At 44.0% G+C, this 27,970-nt stretch overlaps 1 protein-coding gene across 2 annotated transcripts; it reads right to left on the bottom strand.

Annotated features, from left to right (window-relative positions):
* Positions 1–4,322: 4,322 nt before the first annotated feature.
* Positions 4,323–21,383, bottom strand: LOC118793543 (ETS-related transcription factor Elf-2-like). Of its 2 annotated transcripts, XM_036551765.1 has the most exons (8): positions 21,238–21,383; positions 18,915–19,083; positions 10,175–10,288; positions 8,955–9,125; positions 8,212–8,295; positions 7,885–8,077; positions 6,901–7,275; positions 4,323–5,992 (listed from the first exon to the last, which is right to left on the bottom strand). In XM_036551765.1, exons 1-8 carry the CDS (start codon positions 21,310–21,312, stop codon positions 5,512–5,514), a joined length of 1,662 nt encoding a protein of 553 aa, XP_036407658.1. In that variant the 5' UTR covers positions 21,313–21,383; the 3' UTR covers positions 4,323–5,511. The 2 variants fall into 2 exon arrangements, with proteins under 2 accessions (XP_036407658.1, XP_036407660.1); XM_036551767.1 differs by lacking the exons at positions 18,915–19,083; positions 21,238–21,383 and adding an exon at positions 13,119–13,192 and having other exon boundaries at positions 4,325–5,992.
* Between the last annotated feature and the right edge of the window lie 6,587 nt (positions 21,384–27,970).

A 27,970-nucleotide genomic window follows, 5' to 3' on the forward strand; every position in this document is an offset into this window, starting at 1 on the left:
AAGATGCATTAATTTTCAACACTATTTGTAGAAACATGAAGTGTATATATTCATTTACATATTAAATACACGAATATATTTTAAATTGATATAAATCATTGCCTTGAGTCTTTTGGAGTGCTGTTTTCCTATTGCTCTTGAGTACTTATTTAGAAAAAAATAACTACATTCTATTAATATTAACTTGTTATTGTTTGCACTGTTATTCCATTTCAACAATATTTCCTGTGTTGTCGGAGAGCTTGACCATGAATGCCACGTTGTGCTACTTAATTATTTTAACACATTAATTTATGAAAAATAAAGTTGATACATGTCTTACTTTCTCCAAATCTGTTGCTGTGATCTCTCACAATTTTACATTCTGATCTCCAACGTTTTGGAATGACCCCTTTTTAAAAAGGATGGATTAACTCCCCATCACACAGATTGTTCTCAGTTCTCAACCTTGTTCTCTGTTCACCCCATGTACTATAGGTTTGATGATCCTTTTAAATCCATACCTACAGCAAACTAAAAGTTCAACTTACTAGTTGTTCTTCCTGTGCAAACTCAACTAAAGAACGACATTGTGCTTGCCTTACAATTATTATAGCATTTTAATTTTAATATAACTGGCAAGCATTCTACAATAGTGATCGAAGAACTGAACTTGCAGATACAAGCCTGGGGTTCTGTTTTCAAGAACTGCAGCTGAGCGAGGCTAGGAAACAGGTCAAGAACTTGACCTTTTGCTTCCTCCTCCCATTCATCCTCTGCAACGCATTTGCATACATCAAGCTCAAGTGCAAGTTTGACATTTTCAAAAAATGGAGACTTGATTCAACGACTGCGAGGAGCTGTCCTCTGACTCACAGTAAATCGTCTCTGTTTTAATGGAGGACTGGCTAAAATTAGCCACTGCTCTTTCCTCACCAGGAGTGAGCTGGGAGAGCCCTCAGGCCAATATTAGGATCTGGGGCAGAGAGGATTGGAGGCTGGCAGTGTACTTGTCTGAGCTTAGTAACAGTGGGCTGCTGGTTTAGCCTCCCCTCTTGAGGAGCCCGTGAAGTAGGACAGGTGAGGTGACCACACACACACACACACACACACACATGCCAGTGCCAGTCCTTGACAAATCATCAACTATGATAAATGCTGAGGTAGTGCCTGATAATGGTGACTTTTCCCTCTTCTCTAATCGCAAGGTGCCCTTGGAAGGATACCTCTCTCCTCAAGATGACAGTTTTCCTTCCCAAGTACAAGCTGGTCATGCAGATATACAACTACTCTCCATATGCACCTGGACCTTCTCTGTAAAATAAGCCAAAGTGGCCAGCGCATTACAGAGGGCACGAAGCATGACTCCAGACTACTTTAGTCCCCTTCCTGTAGTTAAAAATGTTGTAGCCTTTGCCTCTGGCATCACAGTGACTTGCCAGCAAAGGCTTCTCAGGTCCAGGAAGGAGAACGTTTGACACAATAACGCAACCTAGCAACTCCTCTACACAGCTGCAGATGCAAGTCCTTCACTGTTGTATAATTAAACCAGTCACCTCCAGTTCCTTATTTTACATTACATTTTTTTTTTTTTACATAACTGGCATTTAGCAGACACTCGTATCCAGAGAGACTTACATCAGTTACAGTTTTTTGGGGGGTTTTTTTTTATAATGTTATCCATTTATACAGCTGGATATTTACTGAGGGAACTGTGGGTTAAGTACCTTGCCAAAGGGTACAGCAGCAGTGCCCCAGAGGGGAATATAACTGGCAACCTTTCAGTTACAAGTCCCGCTCCTTATCCACTATGCTACACTGTTGCTCCATTTTAACTGGGACCACTGAAGAAATGTAGCGAGAGAAGGTCAGGGAGGTGGACAGCTGACTTGCCAGGGCTGGCAAATCAAACTGTAGTCTCCCCACTCCTCTGTGTGGCAACATAACTACATTGCTAAAAGGTCAATTCCTGTTAATCAAGTAGAAATGCATCAACATCAGATTCAGAATGAAGCAACCCTGTCTGACAGGCACAATTGCGACACTACCCTGCCCTTTAACTAAGCACATCTTTTGTCCTGCTGCCTGTTTTAGCATCTCCGTTCTCATGTAGCATTGACTCTCCATATCGCCATCCTTTAGCTGCCCAATCCATGAAGTACCACAAAAGATATGTCTTTCCTCAAACTGACAGTAGTGACCAATACTCCAATGTAGCTAAGGAGAATTTGGGAAAACAAATAGCTGACTTGATGGACCTGGGAATCGAGCCATTCTCCTACCCCTCAAAACAGTCACCCTGCATAACTCTGGATCAAACTAAACAGATCAATCTGACATGTGACACATTTGGTTCCACAATTCCCCAATTCCTGAGGTACTGTGGTTCAACTAGGGCAGTGTTTCTCAGTCCTACTCCTGGAGCCCCCCTGTCCTGCATATCTTCTATCTTTGCTCCAAACACACCTGATTGAAATAACTAACATGCTCTTGATTACATCAGGTGTGCTCAACTAATCAAAAGTGCCACTGATGAGAGCAGGGAAAGATGGAAAACGTTCAGAGCAGGGGGGCCCCAGGAGCAGGATTGAGAATCAGTGAACTAGGGATATCTGACCTGGTGCAGGACTTAAAAATAAGATGTGCTTCAGAATGTTTTTTTTCCAATCAATCTACAGCTCACCTATCCATCTAATTATACATGTATTCAACAGGCATTCATGTCATGAATACTACAAAAAATTAAGTGATGATTTTTGGCCTAAGGCCCATGTTAAATATATCCACTGACTTAGGCTAACTATTGCTGTAACATTCGAAATCTAGGAGGTATCATAGATGCAGAGTACAAATTGATAATGTCAGAACTACTTGTAAGTTCTTATTTTTGAAATATGTAGAACCAGGGAAATGCTCAGCAAGTTCCTTTAATACACTTGAGTTTATTCTTATTTTTTACATCTTGCTTTTCATGATTCCATTCTTGGTGGCTTGTTGAATTGCTTTAATATTCTAAGCAATTTTAAGATTTAAATTATTTCAGATTTAAGTAGACTACAAAAAAAGTTTTAATCTGCCAATAAATGTCTGGAGTGGACAAATTGCCTTGCTGTCAATACAAAAGAGGTAGAAGACGATTAACTGTGGATATGTGCAAAACTTTCAACCAATACAGATGTGCCCTGGTATTGAAACTCATGCTATAAGGACTAGTGGCTTCATTCTTTACATGCATTTTGGCTCTTTAAAATCCATAAAAATCTAATTTTACTTGCAAAAATTTGCCTTCACAATTGTTTCGATTTCTTCAAATGGAAAAAATTGACAGCCTCAGCATGTAAGCCTCTTCCTCATGGTAATAACTAAATCCAGGGTTAGTCTGACTGTAACGCTGCCTCTCAATGTACTGGTCTTACCGGAATCTCCTTCAGCACGACTCCTCAGGCCCAGGAAAGTGGGAGAGGTCAGGTGGATGAGGCTTTTGCTGCTAATCCCTCAAATCCAATCAGTATCAGACCTCTGCAGAACGCTGCAGCCCGCCTTACCTTCCGCTAAGGTCGCGCTCGCACACAAAGATCCGCAGCCGTGGCCAGCTTCTGACGTTAACGTGAAAGCCTTGGTTTTCACCTTGCCTTGTTCATAAGCGAATCTGGATAACTGCCATGTGATTCTAATGTATCCGTCAAATGCAGACGGAAGAGCAGGTGTTAATGGGATTTTGATTTTCAGTGGCCTTGCATGGTCACATATGCCATGAGGGCTCTTTTTCCCCATTTGTATTATGTGATGTATGTGTGTGCACACCTTTAAACACTGCTAAACACCTAAATGGCAAGGAGCTGTACTGCTGGTATCAGAGAGTAAGAACATACCTGTTACCTTTACCAAATAGACAGCATTTCCAAATTATCCATAAACCCATTACAAAGGTATTGCCATTGATTGTTTTTCGCTATATACTAGTACATATTTTAAAGGATGTGTTGCACAGCATAAGAGCATGTATGTTAACCTTCTTCAAACATGGCAGTACCAAACAACCCGTCAACCCACCTAGAAACTGTCACAGATGCCATTTCTGTGTGTGCTGGTGTAGACTGGACAGCAGCATTGTTTCACTGACCGGATGTCCTTCCCATGGGCACTTCTATAGGAGTCACTGCTTCACAAGGGGGCATATGGAACGCTGTGTTAAAGGACAGATTTCCTGCAGGGGGGGAAAGACTGGAGGCCCTCTGTGGCTGCTCTCATGAGAAAGAGTCCACAAGTACTATGGGCAAGCAGGCCTCTAACAGACAAAACAATGAGTGATTCTTAACTTGGGTGGCAAAGCTTTTCATTGGGAAAGGAATCAAACAAAAAAAAAAAAATCAAATTAGTTTCTTTTTTGTATATTTCAGTAAAATCTACATGAATACACTTTGAAACAAGAGTACAACAGAATAGAATATACTTCAAATGTTGAATATATAAACTAGTTCAGTCTGAACACAAACATCTTCTCTCCCTCACTTTCAAGGACTAAAAATGAACGCAAAAAGGAAAATAAGTGGAAACAAAGCGTAGAACTGCGAGAAATCATGCGGCACGTGACCCTTCTCATCTGAAACTGTTAAACAGATACCTGGAGAACGAATGTCCAAAGAGATGCTGAAACACCGGGAAACGGGCAGAGGTGTGCTAGAACTGAAATCCTGACGAGAGCTCTAAATGATAATACAAAACGTGTCGCTTTATTTCTATAATACTGTGCTTGGTACAACATATCAAAAAAGAGTTTTACACAAAAAAGCTAGTTAGCTTAATTTTTAGGAAATAAAAAACAAAAAAAAAAATCATCTAAGGCTGCTTGTTTGAAATTTCATAAACTGTATAACAGATATATACAAAGTCCCTTTTTCTATCCCTTTCTCGTGCTGTCGGCACACAGCAACTTTACTTTTCACAAAGATGTATGAAGCGCTCGTTAGCACCGGTAAAATGGGTACTACCTCCACACAGTGATAGTCGAACAATTTGCTGGTTTGCATTTTAAATGCCAAAATCCCACTGAACTAAAGTGTTACAAATCTTGTTTTCCCATCTAATCCCCCAGCACGCCCACTCCCCCTCCTTGAGATCACGTTTGCTTTAGTGTTGCGGAAGGTTAGTGTCGGGGATAAAAACCGTAGTGCTTTCAACTGGTCCCTTCTCCCATCCTTCGTCCGATTCCTATTTCCACGGACACCGCTGAGCCCAGGGACCTATTTGATGACGTTCCCATGGAAACCATGGGATGTACGTTACCAAAAAACAAAAAACAAAAACCACTTATTTCGTTAAGTGTCTTGATCTTTATAGTCGCTCTGACTACGGTTATTTAAAAAAACAAAAAAAGAAACGGACATTCGGATTTGTTGAAAATGTGGCGTTCTGAGTCGCTCTGAGTTACTTCCCTGATGGAGCAGAGCCTCTGACGGGACCAAAAGACTCAGGAGGGATGGGGGGGGAGTAAAAAGTCAGTTCTTCCCGCGTTTCCCCGCCACCCCGCTCTCAGCATTCGGGGGACTCGGTTTTCACCGCGTCAGTCTCTGTGTTACAGTCCTGCGCGGTGCCGTCCTGCTTGGGCGGGGGGCGCACGACGACGGCGGCGGCGGTCACCACGCGCGGCGCCTGCTCGCCAGGCTGCTGGGCCGGCACCGCCAGCCGCAACACCTGCGCGCCCGGGGCCACCGACACCGGCGCCAGGGCCCGCACGGCCAGCGGCGCGCCCACCACGCCCACGCCGGGCTTGGCCTGCAGCTGGCACTGGGCCAGCTGGGCGGCGGGGATGGTGATGATCTTGGCCAGCTGCACGGTGATCTTTTCGCCGTTCTCGGCCGTGGCCGGCATCACCGTGGGGATGGTCTGGATGACCACCTTGGGGGCGGGGTTGGTGACGGGCGAGCCGGGGGAGTGCACCGCCACCGTGGGGATCTTCTGGCCCAGCGACGTCGTCATCACCACCGGCACCTGCATGGCCACCCGTACCGTCCTGCGCACACAAACACGGCGGCACACGCGCAATCAGGCCCCTATTTCCTACTGCAAGGTTTCAAACAACCAAACACACAGCTGTACGTGATACCTGTGCCCTGCATCAACAGTATGTAGCAAGTTCTCAAATTAAAACCAAAGCGCGGTCAAAGAGGAAACCCTGCAAGTGTGCGATAAATACAATCCATTGTACCTTGTATTGGAAATACAATGTATGTATGAATCAGGTCCATAAGGGATGAGTTTGTGCTGCATAGGTCAACCTGAATTAGAAAATGAAAATTAACCCCAGGGAAAGTTAGTTAATACTTAAAAGTTTTTTTTAATGGAAAATGTGAAATTATGAGACTATTATGTAAACTACAGGTTAACCTTCAAGAGAGCGCTCTTATCCAGAGCAACATACATAGGTTAAAAGTTTACAACTTATCAATTTTTTCAGCCGGATATTTACTGAAGAAATTGTGGGTTAAGTACCCCTTCCCAAGGTACCAGCAGCAGTGCCCTAGCATCAAACCTGCAACCTCTCGGTTACAGGCACTGCTCCTTTTACATTACATTAGATTATTGGCATTTAGCACACTCTTATCAACAACTTACACTGGTTATAGTGTTTTTTTAACAATGTTATCCATTTATACAGCTGGATATTTTACTGAGGCAATTGTGGGTTAAGCACTTTGCCCAAGGGTACAACAGCAGTGCCCCATTGGGGAATCAAATCGGCAACCTTTTGGTAACGAGTCCTACTCCTTAACCACTATGCTACACTGCCGCCCAGCTCCTTACCGCTCAGCTATGCTGCTGCCCAGATAAAATGCATCTAACCTTAGCCTTGATACTTATGGGTAACCCTGGCAGTTAGTGCTCCCGTTCCCCTCCCGTTCCTGGGCGGGATCCCCTCACCTGGGCCCTGAGGCTGTGGGGATGATGGCAGTTTGGGTCTGCTGCTGCGGGTGGCACGCGTCCGAGGCCGTCGTCACCGTCACGATCCGGGCCGCGGGGTGGCCGCCCTTGCCCTTGGCGGCCAGGCCGGGCTGGACCAGGGTGCGCACCGCGCCCCGCAGGATGCCGGGGGCCTTGGCCAGCTCGGGCGCGGTCAGCAGCGTCTCGGAGGCCGGGGGCACCCGCTCGCACGGCCGCTCCGCTGCCAGCAGCCCCTCCACCGCCGCGTCCGTCTTGTCCTCGTCGATCACCACGATGTTCTTGGGCATCTCTTTGAACTGGTAAACCAGGCGCTGGCCCTCCACTTTCGCTAGTATGCCTCTCTGGTAGTAGTACCTGCAGGAACACACAGCACTACAGTTTAGGCCACATGTAACGGTTACTTTTCCCAACCTCATTCAGTGTCATTCAAACAAGGACCTGGCTCCAAGCCCCATGCAGAAAGCTCAGAGCTGACGAAGTGGTGAGATCTAATCACACAGCAGAGCTTGTGATGTACAGACAATTTATATACACCATTTCACCTTTTCAGCCTGACAGTCTCCCTGCCATTTAAACAATGCATTTTCCCATTTCTTGCTTTTGAGTTGAACTATGAACTTCCTTTGCATACTAGTAATTATAAATATAATGTTCAATTCCTATAGTATTCATATGCACGCACCTACCTTGTTTGCTACAGCTAACACTACAATTACTGATAACAACGACAATTAAGAACATCCATTATACAATCATGTTTCTATCTTATATGTGCAGGCAGATGAATTGTGTAGCAGGTTCAAGCACTCAGAGATAATTCCACAAGATAAAACATCTATATACAAATGTCTGTCTAAAAACAGGAGCAGTACAGTGCCGAGAACAATCAATCATGCAACAGTTAAAAAGGGAAAGATACGGACGTTCAGTAGCAATGGCTGTAATGTAAGGGCTGGTCCTCACCTCAGGGCTCTACCCATGGTCTCATAGTTCATGTCTGGCTTGTTCTTGTGTTTTCCCCAGAGCTTGGACACGGCCTTGGAGTCCACCAGCTTGAAGATGCCCTTCTCTCTCTGCGTCCACTTTATGTACCTGGGACAGGTGTTCTTGTCCTGGAGGAGGTCCAGCAAGAACTCCCACAGGTAGGTGGTGTTACCTGTTGAGCAGATCAAAAATGTCTCTCATGTAGTTGGAGAATGCAGGCCAGACATCAAATGCATTCAGGTCAGGGGCGGGTTTAATGGCCTTCAGTATGCTGCTGGCCAAAGCCCCGGAAGAACACCAGCTTACCCTTGCCTTCCCTCGGTTTCTTCTTGATACCCAGATCAGGTGAGCCGTTTGAAACTGGCTGATGCATCTTTGGCTTTCTCCCCGCTAGAAACAAAGCAATGATTACATGTTAAATAAAGACAGTTGCATGTGTACGGCATAATATAAGGCCTCACAACCTCTCAGAGAACTTTCTTCAGCAAATCTCCGTCCCTTGATCACATCATACCACGAAGCTTGATTTATAGCTTAATCAACTAGGAAATAGGAAATTAGCACTCTCTACCTCAAAAGGGTAAAATTGATACTGTGCTACACACAATCATACACAAATACATGTACACACACATACACACTCAGAGCGTAATGTATCCCCCTAGTGCCATTCAGTCAACATGGGCCATCTTAGTAACACTGGCAATCACCTATGTGCTAGAGGTCCTCTAATTTGCAGCTTGGTGTCAAAGTGCCCGGCAACCCTTGACCATGACCATTCCTTGAGACAGTCGTGGCATACTTTTATATAACAGACGTAATGTAACAGTAGCTCACTTCAATTAAATATACATTCAAAGAGACACAGGAATTCTTACAGCAAGAATAAGCTTTTGAAGATCAACACAAAGTGTGCATATAAATTCCCCTAATACAGCAGATTTAGAAATGCTTGGCATGTACAACCACACATTATCCCTGAGTTTTACATTCCCACAGAGGCACGGCGGGTGTCCGCTGGCCGAAGCGGGTCGGGGGAGACGGCTCACCTTTCTTCCTCTTGGCCGGCTCGCTCTCGGGGGCCTCCAGGACCCGGCACACCTCCATGGGCTCGCTCTCCTCCGTCGACACCTCCACCACCGTCTCCGTGATCACGTCCGGCCGCATGGCGGCGTGGATGAACTCCGGCGTGGCCGCGCAGGGTGCCGAGAACTCCTCCACTGCGCGAGAGAACATGCCTTTAAAACGCACCGGCATAAACACAGTTTCTCATTCGCTGCAACTGATGCCCTGCCTGTAACTACTTGGTAGCAACTACTACGCTCTTGAGTGATTGCAATAAACTGATAGGATTAAAATAGGCTGAAAGAAACAGCTGTGAGCTGATGTGCTGAGAGTTATCAAACACAGATCCACCAAAGTAATAAAAAGGAACTGTAAAAAAGCAACCCCTCAGGTGCAATTTGCAAAACCCGTGCCCTGTTGGAATACAACAGAACACAAGTTACTTGTGATCTGATCTAGCAAGAATTTGCTGAACTGTAATTCTAAAAAAAGTGTACTTTCTGAGACATACACAGTGCCGTAGCTAGCACTGCACAGCTGATACGAATGCAGCTGAGCTTAAAAATGAACTTAAAAGCAGAGATACTGTTGCTGGGTTTAGCAGATGGAAATGCCACCAGCACCAGAGGCATTTTTCAAATTAGTAAGCTTTGCACTTACATAAACGTGTGTGAGAAATCACACCAACAATGTACAACTGATTTCTTCACAAACCATCTGTTGCATTTTTAACGCCTCAATATAGACTTCAACTTATAACAGTCATCTACAGGAGAATACATTTTCAAAATCTTGCAAGCACTGCAAAATCTAGCTAAATTCAAACATATCTGCTGACATCATCAGCATCTGATATTCTATTTTCTATGACCAGATATTCAACTCCATGTGCTTCACACTGAAAAAATTCCGTCCCCACCACCGATGAGGCTGTAGTTGTTCCTATTTGCTGGCTCATTATGAGCACTTCTGACGAGGTGTAATCTAAAACAGAACACATACAGCTAGCACAGGAACACAGACAGCACTAAAACTTCCTCAGCAGAATATGCCACAGCAAGCAACAGCAATATATGACATACCAATCAAACAAAGTGAAGGGCCCTCATGAGGTTCCTGTATAAATGCTTCGTAGGTTCAGCCAAAGACGGCCCCTTGGTTTATATTTGAGTGTCTGACGCGCGCAGCTGGAACCTGCTCTCACCTGGGCTGCGATCCCCTCTCAGGCTGGTGGGAGAGTCCATGTGAAGGAGGGCCTCTGCCGCCTCGATCGTCTTGTCTGAGCAGTGGACGCTGCTGCCGTGGACCGACGCCTCCACTGCAAGAGGACCAGAGACTGGGATCAGACCAGCAAGTGCACAATTTTACACAAGCTAGTGCTCCATCACTACTGCGGCCCACGGAGGGGGAGGAGGGATTATCAACAAGAGGCTGTAACATCCTTATTTTAAACCAGAGTTTTAAAATGTCCAGTAGCAACGTCCTGTGTAAAGGCCTGCTTGTTTTAATCGGACAGGTGCTTGAAGACAGCTGCGGCACAGTAATTCAGGCAAGTCATTGAGTCTGAAGTGAGGGGCCCCTGAGACACACTGTCACAGTTGCTAGAAAGAATACCTCAACACAAACAGGTCCGTAACGTGCCTACCAAGTGTAACCTGAAGGATCTGTTTATAAATCAACATGACAGTTTCGAGATGGGGCCATCACTTGCAATAAAACAGTCAGACACATAGAGATATAAAAAAACCTTACTATGCATATCAGTCTAACAAGCAAATATACACCAACATAACACAATGTTTAAAAGAATATACTACTTAAATGTACATATTCACTTTGTTCTGGAGACTAGAAAAGGCAGACTAGAAAAAAAACAGGTTGACTGCACATGGAAAACTTAATTGCTAGACTGCTGGCAGACTGTTACAGCTCTCTCAAGTAAATACAGTAAAAGTATGAATGAGCATAAAAAGCTAAAAATGGGAAACAGTTTCCAGGTTGTTTTTTGCCCCCTCTCCCTGAAACACGTCCTCTTATAAACTGGCTCCTGGAAGTGATGCCCCCTCTTGTACTCTTTCCTCTCTGCTACTGGTTCGCAGCCCGTGCCACCTGTCACCCTCCGTCGTGCTGTTTACCCAGCAGTCTGGCCATGTTTGGTTATCTGTGACGGATGCCTCTCAGGGGCTATCTTTAGGTGGACGCACTCATCCTACCCCTCTGTGGCCCGAGAGGACCCAGCATGCACCTCTGCCGGCACTGACAGAGAGCTGCCCTTGGAATTGGGCCGTGGCAAGCTGCTCAAAATACAGCTGCAGAGGACACCTTTTCAGCTCTGACTACACTTTACCAGAGAAGTGAATGTTAATGACAGCAATTAAAAATGTGTGTGCTTTATATACTAATCAATGTTTTACATACTGCTGCAATGTTTTCATAATGTCTTGACAGAAATTATGCATATTTGGCACATGAGTAGAAATTGGCAAAGTAACCTGAATGATAATGAAATATTGGTCAGTTTCCAAATTTGGAGAAAAAAAGGTTAATTTACAAAAATACCCAGTTTTACAAGGGATTCTCACTTTTTGTCAATTCACGGGAACTTCTCTGAGCAGGGAAACATGATGGAAATGTCGTATCTCTTAATTTCGAGTTTAGGGTCCTCAGCTTTGATTAAACAAGGACCTTTGCTCTGACTGGGGAAAAATATAACTAAAAGAAATCACATTTCCTAACTTGATTAAAACCTTCACAAGGCAATGTGGGAAAATCATTGACCAAACTTGTTTGGTAAATGAACACAATAAATCAACACAGTGCGTATCGACTAAGCTCAAAATTCAAATAATTCGTAGGTATATCGTCTGCAAAAAAAATGCTAACCAGTCGGTACTATTTTACTGCGGTCCTACAAAAAGTAGTGCTGTCCCTTCAGACTTCCGTGTTTACAGTCTCGCTGCGGTTTCCCTCCAGTTCCCTCCGCAGTCACTCTCAAAGCGCCCTGTCACTCAACCCATTCCCCGATCGTTATTGGCCACTTAGTTCCTCCCCACAGATCAACATCTAATCACCCATTGGATTAATGACAGATTTCGAACATTCCGGTGAGCCAATTTGACAGACTGGCATGTCGCTCACATATACGCCCCTCCCACAGCTCACAGTGCTTCCGCCATCAAATTATGGCTAGTTAGTCTAGCTGGCTAACAAAATAATTTAAATTAAAAACCGTTTACCTTTTAGGAGTGACAAATAAACGTGTAATAAAAACGCTGTCTAAACGCTGTATGGGTTTAAAAATAAATAAGCCATTAGGTTTACCTCAACATTTAGCTAGTTAATATTAGCTAGACAACTATCACGAATTATTCAAACAAACCAGCTAGGTAGTTAACTAGTTATCTACCGTTAGCGAAGGACCCAACCCGGGTTAAATGTAACTAAGTTAGCTGGTCGTTATTGGGGGTTATTTATAGCTGTTAACACTGTGTACTTAAGAGCTGAGAGAAACAGCTGGGAAGCACGTTACTATGCCACTGCTAGCTCGCTAGGGTAGTTAGCTAGCTACAACATGCTATTAAAGCATACAAAAAATAAATACTGAAACAAGCGTTATCTGGCTAGCTTACTCAATTAAACTGTTATAAGAAAGCTACATGTTAATATTTTAATAAACCACGCAATTTCTAAAATGACCAAAATGAAATCAGTAAAATAACATTAAACTCTCCGTCCTTCCAAGTCAGACAGCGTGGCAGAGACGTAGGAAAGACAACAATCGCACACACTTCCTGGTTTCCCCCTCAGCAACTCGCATCACCCGTTATCAAAATCCACAGATAGCAGTTGAAACAAGGACTAATTTAATTTGACCTGCAAAGGGTACGGTGCAATATCCCGAGACAGGTGCACTCAACACTACAACGTCTACACGTGGAATATGAAAGCAGTTTTTAAATAACCACAGAAAAGAAGAAGCAGGCGACGCGCATGCAGGTTGCTAGCTAACCAAGGTGATCACTTCCTGATTTGCCCTCCATTACTCTAGAACAGAACTTCAAGAATCTGGGCACAGTAGCACACAAAGCGCGCGTACACAGTGAGAGCAAGCACAAACACAATAAGTATGTAATGCTGCAATCCATTACCTGCTCTAATGAGCAGATCTAGCTGGTTAGCGGGTCCCTCATGCAGTGAAGTCGCCATGTTCTCCTAGAGCTGCGGATTCACATTGAAACGCACAGAGAGGCGTAATTGAGATCCCTCCGCCGCCACAGGAAATCGCCTCAAATTTAGTCAAACATGGAACACACCCACACCGATGTGATCCTTCCGCGCCAAACACAGGAAATCCCTGCAGCTTACCAGCTGCGAAACAGGAGATAGCGGTCTCTGGAAAAGCGAGCTCATACAACTGCATGGATAAAACTAAAATGAAAAACCACTACTAATGATGACCAAACGTGCAATTCAAATCTACTTGATAAGACAAGCATTTTCCTCAATAGGGAGCTAATTTCGACAAGTATTTCAATGCTAAATGAGTGCAAAAAGCCTCTCGGTTTTCAGTTTGTCTACAAAAGCATTACAAATGTTGCGCAAATGTTGTGATATTTATTACTGTGAAAGCTGGTTTAACTAATTCTGTTAACTTGTTATATTACTTCTGCTGGCATCGTTAGGGCTGTTTATACAGCCGCGCGGACCGTGAGCATGCGAACCGGAAGTATCTGGGAGATACTACAGCGCTAAAGGAGACCGCCGAAAGCGCCCGGTGGTGCTCTGTGCGAGGGAAAGGTTACAGTGTTTTGTCAAATATGTAGTTCCTGCCTATTTTAAATAACCTACGATGCAAGATTACGTTTTTTGGGCATACTTGTCAAGAGAGTCACGCCCCCTGCTGTCTCTCTCAAATTCACCCTACCAACGAGGTCTATAAACATCCCTAATACAACAAATAATACAGAACTGCTATTGCAAACATACTGTTTTGATAGGAAAAGTGCACAAGCATCAAACAGACAACATGTACAGATAGGAATTTTATGAGGAAAATTAAGATGAATTCTGACAAGCGATAGACTTGAGATGGAGCCCTTGTTGCCTCAGCCATGCTTTTTTTACTCAGCAAAAAAGTATTTTTCATTACATGGATGTAATGTTCATAGCTAGCTGTTCATAACTAATTTTACCTTACAGCATGTGGATGTATTGTTGAAGTAAAGAGAGAAGTCTTTCCTTTGCTGCCATGGATTTAGTTGGCTTGATATGTCTTTCCACTGGCACAGTTCGAGGAAGGTTTGGAGGGCACAAAAGACTAACTACTTCCGATGCATCCGAGCAAAGCAAGGTCCAAGAAGGCAGATGCTTTGTGTCTTAGTGCAGGGCTCTCACTGAAAAACAATGACTTTGAGCACAATGGTTTTGCTAGTTTTCCTAAAAGGTAGCGGGGAAGCACCAGAAAAGGGGCAGCTCCTGGAACTACACATCATGTGGTGCTTATCCGCCCTTTATGATAGGCCAACACATTGTTGTGTAATAATCCGTTTCTTTTTTTTTTTTCTCCAGTAACTATCCACTTCACAATGTGATGCAACTCCCTGCACAAATAATGAAAAACAGCCTGAAAAGTTGCTCATAGTGTTACTTTGGCAAGGCGCATCCCTGCACTGCTGAAGTGGTTTTTAATGACATAAGTGTACTGATGCACGTCTTGATGCTTAACATGAGCAGGGCAGGGCAGGAAATGTTCTGTTTGTTTACAACAGCTCAAAGGACATATGGAACAGGTCAATATGTACAGCCGCCCTCCACTAGCATTTTGCCTCCCATACACTTTTCATTTTTAATGGTAGTTCCACAAGCTAACCACTAGATGTCTCCCTTGAACACGGACACCAATCGGAAGAGAAAAAAATTATTTATCTCTTCCATCACACCCATGTAATCTCATCCACCATGTGACCACGCAATACAGAGCAGGAGCTGGTATTGTGTAAATTACCATGCAGGTCACTGCTCAGTTTCCACCCCAGCCTCTCATATGAGCTGACATGAAATGTTTGCAAGAAGCTTGGGACTTATTGCTGATGCTGTAACTGAGATGAAACAACTGACCAAAACAAATCTACCAGGGAGCAATTTTTACACTGAAGCGGAAAAAGGCGAAATTAAATCTCGCGTCTCCCGCTGCCAACTGTCTTCATCTCAGCAAACTTTTGTGAGGCGTCTCTATTCAGTGCGCCTGGTGCGAGACTACGGCAATCTGCTCTTCTCTGAACCTGCATCTATTATTTAAAAAAAATCCCTGAGACCCGAAAACGTTGTGAGCGGCCACGGATGCACAAAGTGAAGGCAGAGTGCTCATCCGTTTGCGCGTGGCAGAGTGACCTCGCCTTTCGTCAGCAATCGGCCAACATATTTAGGGTGACATGAGAAGGTAACACTCAGAAGCCCTGTTAAGTCGGATGTTCCAAGCGTTTTACGGGCACATCGCCAAAAATTCCACTGCTGTGGAGTACTCTCAGTACTTTCACCTTCACAATTACAATGAAGTTCATTTTTCAAAAAAGATCCGTTTCCACGCTCTAATAAAATATGAGCACTAAACGGTTATTGTAAGTAATCTGTAAATTATAAAGAAGCCGATACTCTTGGCTGGATGAGCACTGTGGTATTTCACCACACAAACTAAAGTCTAAAAAGCACTGGCTATCCCTGTGTTCAAAGCTTCCCTAATTTCCCTTCAATTTCAATGTGAGTACAACATACATCCTAGCATACAGGAAACTCCTATTTGGAATTTGAGAGGTAGAGTCTGCAAATAGACTTCACTGATTCAGGATGCACACCTGCACTGAAAGGAAAACCCTGTGCTTTCGGCACGGATCCATGCTCAATGGGGGACTCCTCCCTATGAATTTGCCTTTCACCGATTCTTTTTAAGGCTAGTACACACTACAATTTTAATGACAATTTTAGCCATTTTAATAGGCATTAGAAATTAGCCACATTGTTTAAATTGAGCACAATGATACAAAAGTCATACATTAGATTACCACCTGAGACCATGCACTGTGTCAGGTAATTGTGTGAGCAACTGGTCTTGTGAGCATCTACAAGCTATGAGTTAACTTACAAGAGGTCTGAACTTCCTGATGAATCCTGCTCAATTTTTGGGTTCTATGACCCTGCAAGGGACTGCGGACAGCCAGCCAATGATAAATAACCAATGTAATGAGTCACAGAAGAAACAGCTGTTCCCTTGTAAATGGTTTCCTGTGGAACCACAGAAAGAAACAGAGAGCCATGGCCCGAGAAAGATGCAACGAAGAAGAACCAGGTGTCAAGTTAAAAATACATACACCACACTTAACTGTGTGGGGGTTCACTTGATGCATCCACAAACACCTACTATGGCAAACAATGGAGGTACAGTTAGTAAAAAAAATTTAGCCAGGTGGCTATAAGCAAAACCAAAAACTAGGTGAATGTAAAAAGAATGTGTTCACACAGCTAAGTATGAACAGAAAACGTTGTGTGCCCGGTCAAGACATTTTAAAGATGAATACAAAACGTGACTAGGGTATCAGATCACACAATCACCTTGAAAAATATGCTCTGGATAAAAGCACCTGCTAAGTGACAAAATGTAAATGTAAATAAATGCAATTCTGAAGACTGAGAAATCATTCGGATTCAATGCAACAAAAAACACTCATGTTTTCTGTTTACTTACCTTAATTTTTCTCCTCATCTGAGAGGTGTGGTGAATATTCTACATATGAATACTGATCATTGTTTAATCACAAACTGCAAAGCCAAAAATAGATCTCAGCAAGTAAGTTAGAGTACTATAAAGACAAGGGCTAAATTGTAAGACCTGCTGGTCTAGAGTGTTGCTGACAACAGAATACTGTGTACTTGCTATTACAGTTCCTAGCTCCATTTTGTTATCCCACAACACTTCAATTCTGTCAAGTTCAGCTGTACAAAAACTTTACAGCAAAAGCCTCACAACAACAACATTAAACCAGAAACTAGAAATCAGAATGACCTCTGTTTTAGGGAATACTGATCAATCCGCATGCAGGAAATATGATGTTATAATCTGGGTTTTTAAAGAGGAAATCAATTGTTTTGAATCAAATAAAACCGAATCGCAGATCAAGAGGAAACTTACAGTGTAATCAGGAGGTACACGCTTGGCTCAGAGGATGCAGTGTATCTTGCAGCTCGGTATTGTACAAATGTATAGACACATATGAAGTCAATGCTTCCTTAAGATGTACTGCAGGACGCAGTGAATTTCACTGACTAAATGGCTGGCTTGATGATGACCATCATAGCTGCTTGGTTACGAGATACACACAATGCCGAACACTGATACAACCTTTTGTGTTAAAATGTATACACAAAAGCTGAATTTGACTATATTTACTCCCTCGGTGCTAAGAGCTGTTCGGTTTTAACGCACTGAATATGTCACCTAAAATTTAACACCCCCAACTATTACAGATTTAACAATATAATAAAACAAATTTAAGCAAGTGTTAAATTAAGCAACAGATTACGAAACATTCTTTTGATGTTCAGCAACTGCCAAACTCACAATGTTCTTCAGGGAAACACAGAAGATAATGCTGACTTAATTTTAATTTTTCAGTGCATAGCGAGGCCCCTCACTTTCATGGGTTTAGTACAACAGTCAAATACAGTGTGCAGTTGTCTAGCATGTACTGAAACTTACTAGCCCAAGATCTATCCCTTTTCTCTTTGCTCTCAATTTACTCTCTTCTACAATTTGGCTAGATATTGCATTTGACACAATGCTGCCAACCACAGCAAAGTGCGCATTTTGCACAAACAGAAAAAACACACACCCCTGTCAATTAAGTTTGCCATGGCTAAACTCAACCTAATGCCACCGCGATTTGAAATCACTGGGAAAAGGGAACGAAGTAGGACTGATTGCAGGCCTTAGTCACTGTTGCCCAATCACAGGTCTGACACAGACGTGACTGCCTGATATATTGTATCGAATACAAGGCTAAAATGTGAAGCGCGCCAAGTCCATGTGCCTGTGTACACAGGACTAGCTTTTGTGAAATCCCCAGGATTCCTGATATCAGGGTCTTGATAACCCCCTATGTGGATTATGTTTTCAGCCATAGATAACGGATAAGAGATGGAGGTTTCGACATATTATTTCCATCACACACTATTTTCAGGCATGTTTTTTTGAATAGCAAGTTAATGTTCAGTCAAATTCATAAACATTAACAAGCACACCTCAACCAATACAGCATCTAAAAATACAATGAATACTGTTTATTCCGAAAGATATTGCACCTGTCTATTTCATGAAAAATGGCTGTGTTTAGAAGAAAATTACGTTATTATGTTTACAAGTGGAGCTTCTATTTTTTCCTCTGCAGTTGGTCTTTCCACTCTTTTTGCAGTAAACAGCTTCGAGATGGATGTTATGCAAACAGCAGGAACCCGAGCAAAAACACCAGGGGCTTCCCAGAGGCACCCGGAAAACCATTCTGTAAAACGACGAGCAAAATGGCAAACTTTCCCAACTGGCCAGGAAAACTAGCTCTGTTTGAACAGGATTCTTGAGGAAGGAACTTCCAAGGTGTCTATTGTAGAAGCAGGCGATACAATTACACTTTCTATTAGTACTGTATCATACAGCGTGTTTCATTGAATATACGAATTTCTTAACAAAGGTGTTTAGATGGTTAAAAAAGACTTGTTTCCTTTCTTCCTAGCCCTGAGGTAGCAGAGTTGAATGTAAAACAGCTCAGCCGGGTTAGAAATACACTGTTCGGTCAGTGCGGTGCCCTTTTTCTTGTACTTCTACAAGTGCAAGCTGTAAGAAAGGTATATGCTAACTAACAGGTGCAGTGAAAAGACGGAGGAGGTGGAGGCAGACCTACCTGTCTCTATGACCTCGGTCTCAACTTCCTGCTCCTCCGCAACGTCCTGCATCAGGTAGGTCTCATCGTCGTAGACGAGTACCTGGGCGGCGTAGCACTGCTCCAGGTGAGTGCTGGGCATGGGCTCCACAATCACCGCCGGGTACTCCTCCTCCCCCTGCCCCTCCTCCTGCAGAGAGAGAGAGCACAGCCCTCCGTCAGTCAAATGTCAAGCCACGCCCACTGCTCCACCCCCTACCCTGACAGCTGCAGCCAGAGATGCCTTCAGTTGTTCAATTACTGTGTATAGTGGCAGCAGGCAAGGTCACAGGGGTCCCTTACAAAGTTAACAGTGCTGTTTACACAGAAACATCACTCTTGGACCAGCCTAAATAATCACACAGCCTTAGTCAATGAGGTTGAAATTACTGTAGCACTACCACATGTACACAGAGCTCCAGTAGACATAACTACCCTTAAATGTATACAAACCTGCATGCTGCTACAGCATCATAAAAGTTGCAAACACACCCCTAAAATAGAAAATATGGATTTTTAAAAGTATTTTAGGCCCAGAGGGTCAAGACAGGTCAGGTACACATATGCTATACTATATTACTATACAAGCACACATATAAGTACAAATACGTGAATACCTAATTAAATTATTTCTAAAGTCACTGACTTTCAAAGAATTTTTGTGAAAATTAAATTTGCACTTCACGATTGACTGCTTTTAGATAAAGACTATAACTACAGGCAGAACTGCCATTTATTTTTGTTGAGATTTTTAGAGATGTACTTTACTGCTGCAAAATTACTGGAAAGGGGCTCAAATTCCTGAGGACTCAGAGTCCTTTGGAATTCCGTTGTACAAGGCCTGTCTCATTTCCTGAGGAAACAGGCCAGTTTGCGGAGCAGGGGGTGTGTCTCCAGGGCACATCACCAACAAGCACTGAACAACAGTGTGTTCAGGAAGACAATGGAATTTCTTTTTTTTTTTTTGTGGGGGGTGTGGCGGGAGGGTATTTAATCTGAACGAGAAGTTGACCAGGAACATCGCTGACCGGGGTGGATCGCATTTCACTCCATCTCGCACTCACAGTCTGCATCCATCTGGCCCAGGCCCGTCGGGCTCACAAACGGCCTCGCTACCGTGCGAGGCTGACACGGATTTCCTGTTTCCTGTTTCACGAACAGTGCCGCGCCGGGAGAGTGCCCCGGTGGCGTGCGTTTTCACTCCCGGTTTGAGGGCCCGCATGAGACTGTTTTCTCACAGCCACATGGTGTGAAGAACATAGCCATTTACAACAGAACATAGCTATTTAGAGTCAAGCCTTAACAATGACCATAGTTGTCACAACAGCGATACATTTATGTTTTCCAAAAACTCTACTTCTTCAACAACAGAGAAGGCAAATTACTATCACAATTCATTAGAAAGAGTAATTACAGCTATGGCAAAAATGCAAAATGAAAGATGGCAGAAGAGGACTACAGTTTTCCCATTGGCCAAAGAGAGAGATTCACTCCACATGGGGCTGCAGAAGCAGTGTTTTAAGGGGTGGGTCTTCAGAAGTCCAGGGTCGAGCAGGCTAGTATCAGATAGCATCTACTACCACATCAACATGGGGGCAGAGGAGCTCAGAGTCAATCCTTACATTTAACTGGCAGAATACATTGGTGCTCATTGGTGCGAGAATGTGTTAAAAGCCTGTTCAGTACTCTAGTTGGGGGCACCAATCAAGAGCATGTTACAAGGGTGGAGCCAGTCAGAAATAACAGCGAGAACAAGCTTCACAGTAATAAAGGGCCTGAACCCAGGAATCTGAAGAAAGGGAAAGAATGAGACTTTTGTGATGTGTCAGGCGGTAAGAGCTGGGATGAAAATAACACCCAAATTCTTTTCCAAAGGAAGCAGTTGTATAAAATCAAATTAACTCCATAACCATGGCAATGTTGGTCTTTCGATTAAATTAAAATTATTTCTATGCTGCATGACATTTACATTATTTCTGTTCTGCCACAGTGAATCCTCCCTGCCGGAGATTAGGGATGCCGGGAAATACTGTAACAACTGAATATTCAGTCTATAGTACTCCCTTGTAGATCACGAGACTGAGGCCATAAAGACAGGTAGGTCCACGTCCACTTCCATTGGACCTTTAAACCCCACATGGAGCCACTACAGCTGCACTGCTGAGCACTGTAATGTCCCTAAATTAAAAACACTATAAATCCTTCTGAGACAGAGTTGCTAAGTCACCTAGATGTTGCCATCTGCTAAGCAATAAGCGATGAAGTGCAATGGTGTACAGTAACGCTCGCCCACGTTAACCCTTACCTGCTGCGGCGTCTCCATCGCGCTGACGTACTCCACCGCTGTTCCCCCGCCATCAACGACCACCACAGAGGTCATGTCGCGTTCCCCGGGGACCGGGCCGTGTTCTCGGAAAAGAGCAGCCCCGCTCGCGCCCGGAATTCCTCCCTCAGACACCTCCGCACGCCGGCGCCTCCGTGTGTCAGCCTCCGGTACTGCCCACCACACCGCCTGCTGAAACAGCAGAGAGAGATGCAGGATTCTATTACCACTGTGGCAGTTTATCAGACAGCTCAGTATCACAATTTCGTTATAAGTACTGATTTCCCCACCTGTTCTGATCTTGTAAAAATAAGCTAAGGGTATGTATTATAATTACAATTGTACATGTCATTCAAAATCCTTTGCATTTCATTTCTGGATGATGGAAGAGACTATTCAAAGTTCAATTACAAGGTTCAGCTTAACTAATGAAGGGAGGTTTACACATTACTTGTGTACTTTCACATGATATTATGTACAGTAGCTAGCAGTCTAAGCACAGAGACTGTAATAATGAATATACAGTGATCACATCATAACCCTTGTTTTGTGATGCATGACCATATCATTACGCCGACATGATTCACTTTTTTTGGTTATCTGTGATTTTAATGATCAGTCATCAGCTAATATCAGTACTGAGTCAGTTTAGGGTTCAAAGGTTTGCATTTTTTAAGTTTTGTTTAAGTTAAATTACCTGTTAAACTGCACAAGAAGTTCAGTGGTTGCTAAACACAATGGTGATATCCCTCTCCTCATTACTATGCATTAAACATGAGTGGAGTCCACAGATTTCAGTGCCTACGTCTGAATCCCAGACCAATGGATGCGCTGTGGTGTGTGACTAGTCTACACACCACTACATCCTACAGCTCCTCCTTATGTTCTCTGTGATCGCCAACTACATGTATTCATCCTACAGCGGCAACAGCTTCTTCAAAACTGTTTAGCCCTTTAAAGGCTCCCGATGTGATGGGGAAGGAAAAAAAACCCAGCGGAATATATTTGTTTGGATATACAAAGCACTCATAAATCAGCCCTGTTTCGGGCAGTTTCCCATGTGAGCGCTCAGCACGTACAACCTAACACATGCACTCCCCTGTCTTCACTTCCAAATACGCAGTGACCCCATACGTTCTGACTCCAGTTAAGTGCGCCCGGTACATAAATGAGAAGCAAACACCCCTCCCTGGTTACTCTTTAACACATACTCAGCTGTGGCAGCCGCCTGTTCACAGGCTCCGAGTCTCCAACTCTGACTCCGGGAGAGGGAACCGCTACAGCGTCTTCATAGCTTCCCGCAGCGAACACACAGAGATAAAAATCTCTATCTGAAGCCGGACGGAGCGGCTGGCACGTCCCCGGGGGACCGGCTGGATTAGACACGGGCTGCACTTGGACGGAAGCTGACCAGTAACTGCCACAGCAATAACAACAACAACAACAGGGCTATTTACACAGATGCAGAGCCTGTAAACCACACAGACTAGACCGGTAACAATGGTCAGCAATGCGAAGCTACAAAACCAGTAAGGCAGAAACAATAAAGCAGGTATAAATCTACTATACTACTAAGTGGCATTTATAATATAGCCGAGGCACAGAAACAGAAGCCAAGCACAATGACCACCGCTACAATACAATGAGAGGACCATGCTCCCCGTCCTGACACTCCCTTCCCCGGCAGGGCCCAACCAGGAATGGCTGGAGCCATCATGTGTTATCAGTGACCCGTTGATTTAAACCAATGATATCGCTGCAGGGAGCAAACTTTTTTTTTTTTGATTGGCTCAAAAAAAAAGTAGCTCCACCCATTATGGGGTGTATTATGGGAAGTATCCCTCTCCCAGCACTCTGTAGCTGCACAGGCTCGAGTCTCAGCTTACTGCCAATTACCCTGTCCCCTGGGCCACACAGCCTGTCTCCAGTCTCCACGGAGAGGGGAAGGGAGAATCATAACAGGAAGTTTCATGCGCTCTCTTGTCCACCCAATGCCCGTCTGTGAAGGCGAATGCCATGACAACAAACTGCCGGGGCGGCGGCGCTTCAGTTATTCAAGCTAAGAACGTGAAAGGGGCCTACAAAATCGATCTTCAGCCTGGGAAGAGAAGCCGTTTATTAAAAACTCCCAACCTCGAAATATGGCAATTATAATATCCATAGATAGCAGCCCGCACCTCGAGAATCCAAATAAGGTTAGACTTTGAGCATGTTTAATATGAATACCAAGTAGGTCAAAATATCAAGCCGCATGAGGGTATGCCACCTCATCAGCATCTTGCCTTCGTAAAACTGTATAATGAAAGCCAGCGGGGCCCATCTGCACCGCATCACAGCTGTCCATGCACGTGTCTCCTCAGACAGCACTGCAAATATGCATTTATTGCACTTCACGCTCAGCCACCTTCTGTTGCAGCACATCTGCTGAGGACGATTTGATTTTCTGCCGTCTTACCGAACACCCTCAACCCCATCAGACTGTCGAGTGGGAGGTCTCTCTCGGAATGCAGCCGCTGAACCGTTACACACCCACTCCCCGCGCACCCGTTCACTCACGGATAACGTCTCAGCCACGAGCCTGATAAGGCTTCGTTTCAGTAAGCAACCTGCGTAACAGCACAGTACTGGAGCCTTGGAATCCCACGCGCATAACCATACGGAAGCTCTAAGTGGTGCAAGCTGCCGAAGTGACTTGCTCAGCAAGCGGGAACGTGTAAAAGAGCCAAATATTCAGCCAGCCAGCCATTTCTCTCCTTTACTGTCTCAATGAACTGGGCGAGATTAAAGCGCTGTCTCAGTGAAGGCTCAGTCCTTTGAACATTAGTATGGCGCTGCTGGTCTGGAAGAAGAAACTAGAAGGGGAAAATAGAATTGTGACAATTTGCCTACTTCCACAGAAGGGTGAAACCAATCCCATGCACATATAAATATTTGGTGCTAAATGGTAGGTCTTGCAAATGATTAACAAGAACACTTTCTCACAATTAATCTCTTAACCCACATGCTTTGGCTCAATACTGATAAATAATGTTTACTTGCTGGTTACTTAGTTATCTTAGTTGCTATTTAGATAGTTGTGGCTGCAGTTACAAGCTAGCTAGCCAACTGTTTCACTTTCAACTAGCTATCTATTTCTGAGATGAATGTTAGCTAGTTAGTTAGCTTTGGTTTTTTAAACAGACCTTGCAGCTGTTGTACTTGATGAATTTCCCAGCATTAAAATCACATATCTTGTGACAAACAACAAAAAGGTACATGCATTTGCTCCTTCAGGTTAGCTAGCTACTGTGGCTAACCTCAACCTTGTGGGCTGGAAACATTAGAGAAAACTGTGTGATTTGCTATACCATTAACAGTACCACTTTAACAGACACCTATTTTAACATAAATCATTTAGTTCATTGATTGAACTAATAAATTAATACCAAAGTTTTCCAGTCTTGAGATCTAGCAGGCCAGTCGGGTATCTATTCCAGGACATTTTAACATTGAATCCGCTTGCTGATATTGACAGCTCAGTTGTTACGAGCCACATCTCTTGACATTAACCTTTCCAGTGTCACTAGCTTGAGGCCGTTTTGGGAGTGGCCCGGACTGTGTACCAAACAGCACTTGATTTGCAGCACCACGGACAGCGTTCATCCCAGTTGTCCTCCAGCACCTTGGAGAGACCCAGCACTTCCACTGCAAGGTGTCAAACCCCACCCACAGGTAACGGGTCACCAAGGACACCTGCAGGTGGATGCACTGCATAACGGCTCTGCTGCAACTGGCCTTAGTTCCCCAGGAACCAGAGCACTGACCAGGTGTGCACCTAAGCGGTTATTAATGGACGTGCACGGCAGGCACCAGTATAGCATAGCGGTTAAGGAGTAGGACTTGTAACCGAAAGGTTGCCGGTTCAATTCCCCATTCGGGCACTGCTGCTGTACACATGGGCAAGGTAGTTAAGCCATAATTACCTCAGTAAATATCTAGCTGTATAAATGGGTAACATTGTAAAAAAAACCTGAAGTTGATGTAAGCCGCTCTGGATAAAAGCGTCTGCTAAATAATGTAATGTAATAGAAGTGTGTTAAAATGATTACGGGAAATGGTACTTGCATAATATTTTCATTGCACCAACTGATGATCAAGAGCTTTCTTTTTGTTCCCATTTCATAAAATGAAGGAAAGCCTGTACTAGGTCGCAATCACTTCCTAACACCTCCACGCACAACCCTGTCAGTAACAACCTCCACACTGCTGACTACAAAACACAGCTCTGATAGCACTTTGTAACATCATCAGTTCAGATGTTACTAGGTGCAATCACAACTCTAACTAGATTTCATTTGCATGCCTTCTTTTGAGTTTCAGTGCTAATTAATGTTCATTTACACGCTTCAGGAAAATGTGCTGATTTTCTATTTTTTCTGTCGCTGACAAATATTCTTGCCATCTTGTGCAACATGGCCCAGATTGAAATCAGACTTAAGCCGTGTAGTTTAAAAAACATTGAGCTGCTTCTTTCACTTGTACAATGGTCACTGTGTAAGGGAAGTGCCTCTCTGTCCATGCTAATGGCTACAAAAAGGTGATAGAGAAAAAGCAGTTAATTTTTGCAAATAAAACTATGCCTGCTTTACCATTAAGCACCATATAAAAAGGGGAAAAATGTTTATATTTAGCCTACTCCATACTGAACTACACTGATGTATATATAGCGATTATAATTCCCATACTGAGGAGTGCTCATGACCGACCCAAATAAGTATTAGGGTATTGTGATGGCTAATGTAGGAGAAAGGCCTTGCTTGAATGTGCACTAACATTCACCATGTGCATGATATTATGTACAGTATCTAGCAGTCTAAGCACAGAGACTGTAATAATGAATATACAGTGATCACATCATAACCCTTGTTTTGTGATGCATGACCATATCATTACGCCGACACACTGCCCAGATAATGATGCAGGTAATGACTTTAATATTGTCCTTTAAAATTAAATAAAAATGGTGTGGCTGCCAAAGCTGAGTCCATCAGAAAACAAGAGGGTGCAACTGCTACAGCATTTTAGCTTCTACACACAGTATATGTCACATATCCTATCAGAAAGGTACATACTACTACACCCACTATAAAAAAGTAATGGGAAGTAGGAATTACTGTAAAAATCAACTGCAGCTAATTTACAGGGCATATTTACATATTTTACAGTCTTATATATTACAGTCAATATTTACATACCTTTTTTATAAATTAAACCATGCTGTAAATTATACAGTTAAATGAATTCCAGATAATGGGCCTCTGGCACAACTGTGGCTCCCCTTGTTATCGCCATTGCTGTTTGCAGAGTGTGAATTATGCACAAAGTTTGACCTAGACTTGTTTATTCACCCTGGACCGTGAAGAGGAGAGCAAAAAAAAGCTGCCATTTTGGGGTGTTTATTTTGTTCTCTCCTCGGATTCCTGTAAGGACTAATGCTGTGTGCCCTAGTCTATCTTACACTGTAAATAACCATAACAAGCCTCAGAGAATCTCCGGTCCCGGCTACTGGGTTTGTTTGTGAGACACGTCTGGGCGGCCATATTGGACATTGCCTTGGGCCTACATACATTTACGGATCCTAACAAATGAATGTGCCAGGTTTCTGTGAAGTCGGGCAAAGTTGTTGAGCAGGTTATGTGAGCAACAGAAAAATCAAGAAGAAAAAAACGGGAAAGCTATCTTCAGTTTGATAAACAGGGCAAAAAAGCTAAATCTGTTAAACAACAACAAAGCCAAACCAATACACTTTAAGATATACCGGACACAAGGTATAGTAACATCAGATCTCGAAGAAACAATTCTATCTTTGCCTGCCCCAGACCAACCACCTTTAAAAAACCTCCACGCAGCAACACAAGTATTACACAGCAATGTCTTTGACGTCACCATTTGAAGCTCGAAACTTCAGTGCTTGACAGTTGTTATAACACTTGTAGAAGCCTGCTTCTGAGTCTGTCTGATCGTGACTCAGTGGGACTAGTAACACCCCTCAGTCCCTCTGCTGTGGGAATCAGCGGACGCCAAACGCTATTCCCATCAAACCGCAGTCCCACGCACCCGTCTTCAGAGACGACCGGAAAATGCCAGCTCCCTCCCTCTCAAACCTACCCCACGGATGCAGCAGCATGTTCGGCCTCGCGCCCGTCCGCATCGTCTTCCAGGTCCACGCGGGGGGGAGAGACCGGACGCCCCGCTGTGCCTCTCTCCTCTGGCGGATGAGAGAGAGACCTCTCTGCTGCACTGCAGTGCTGGTCTCTCTCCCCGCGCCGCGCGCTGTCCCGGCCGTGGCTACCTCTCAATCTCTCCCCTCCTCCCACCTACGCCGCTCACTCATCTCTCGCTTTCCTCATCGCCTCCCTCTCTCCGTCTCCTTCTCGCTCCCCTCCTCCAGCCTCTCTCTCTCACTCCTTTCTTCCCTCTCTCAGCAGAGGGCCCTCCCCGCACCTCACGAGAGGAGCGACATCACCGTGGGAGGCTCAGTATCACTGTGGGGCTGGGTCACATGGGCAGGGAGGCACTGATGTCATACGTGGATAAAAACAGCTCTCCTATTTAACCTGCGGCTCCGAAAATCCACCACACCCCTTTTCTCTCCCTCTCTCTCTCTCTCTCTCTCTCTCTCTCTCTCTCTCTCTCTCTCTCTCTCTCTCTCTCACTCACACACACAAACACACAC

This window comes from Megalops cyprinoides, chromosome 18 (genome assembly GCF_013368585.1).
Source record: "Megalops cyprinoides isolate fMegCyp1 chromosome 18, fMegCyp1.pri, whole genome shotgun sequence".
Lineage (NCBI taxonomy): Eukaryota > Metazoa > Chordata > Actinopteri > Elopiformes > Megalopidae > Megalops > Megalops cyprinoides.

Bases quoted from the DNA above. Each gene is read 5' to 3' on its own strand.
- LOC118793543 (XM_036551765.1), bottom strand. From the start codon at position 21,312: ATGACCTCTGTGGTGGTCGTTGATGGCGGGGGAACAGCGGTGGAGTAC. The intron at 19,084-21,237 runs GTAAGGGTTAAC...CTCTCTCTGCAG, and splicing joins CGATGGAGACGCCGCAGCAG to GAGGAGGGGCAGGGGGAGGA. The intron at 5,993-6,900 runs GTGAGGGGATCC...TTGTGTGCGCAG, and splicing joins CCCACAGCCTCAGGGCCCAG to GACGGTACGGGTGGCCATGC.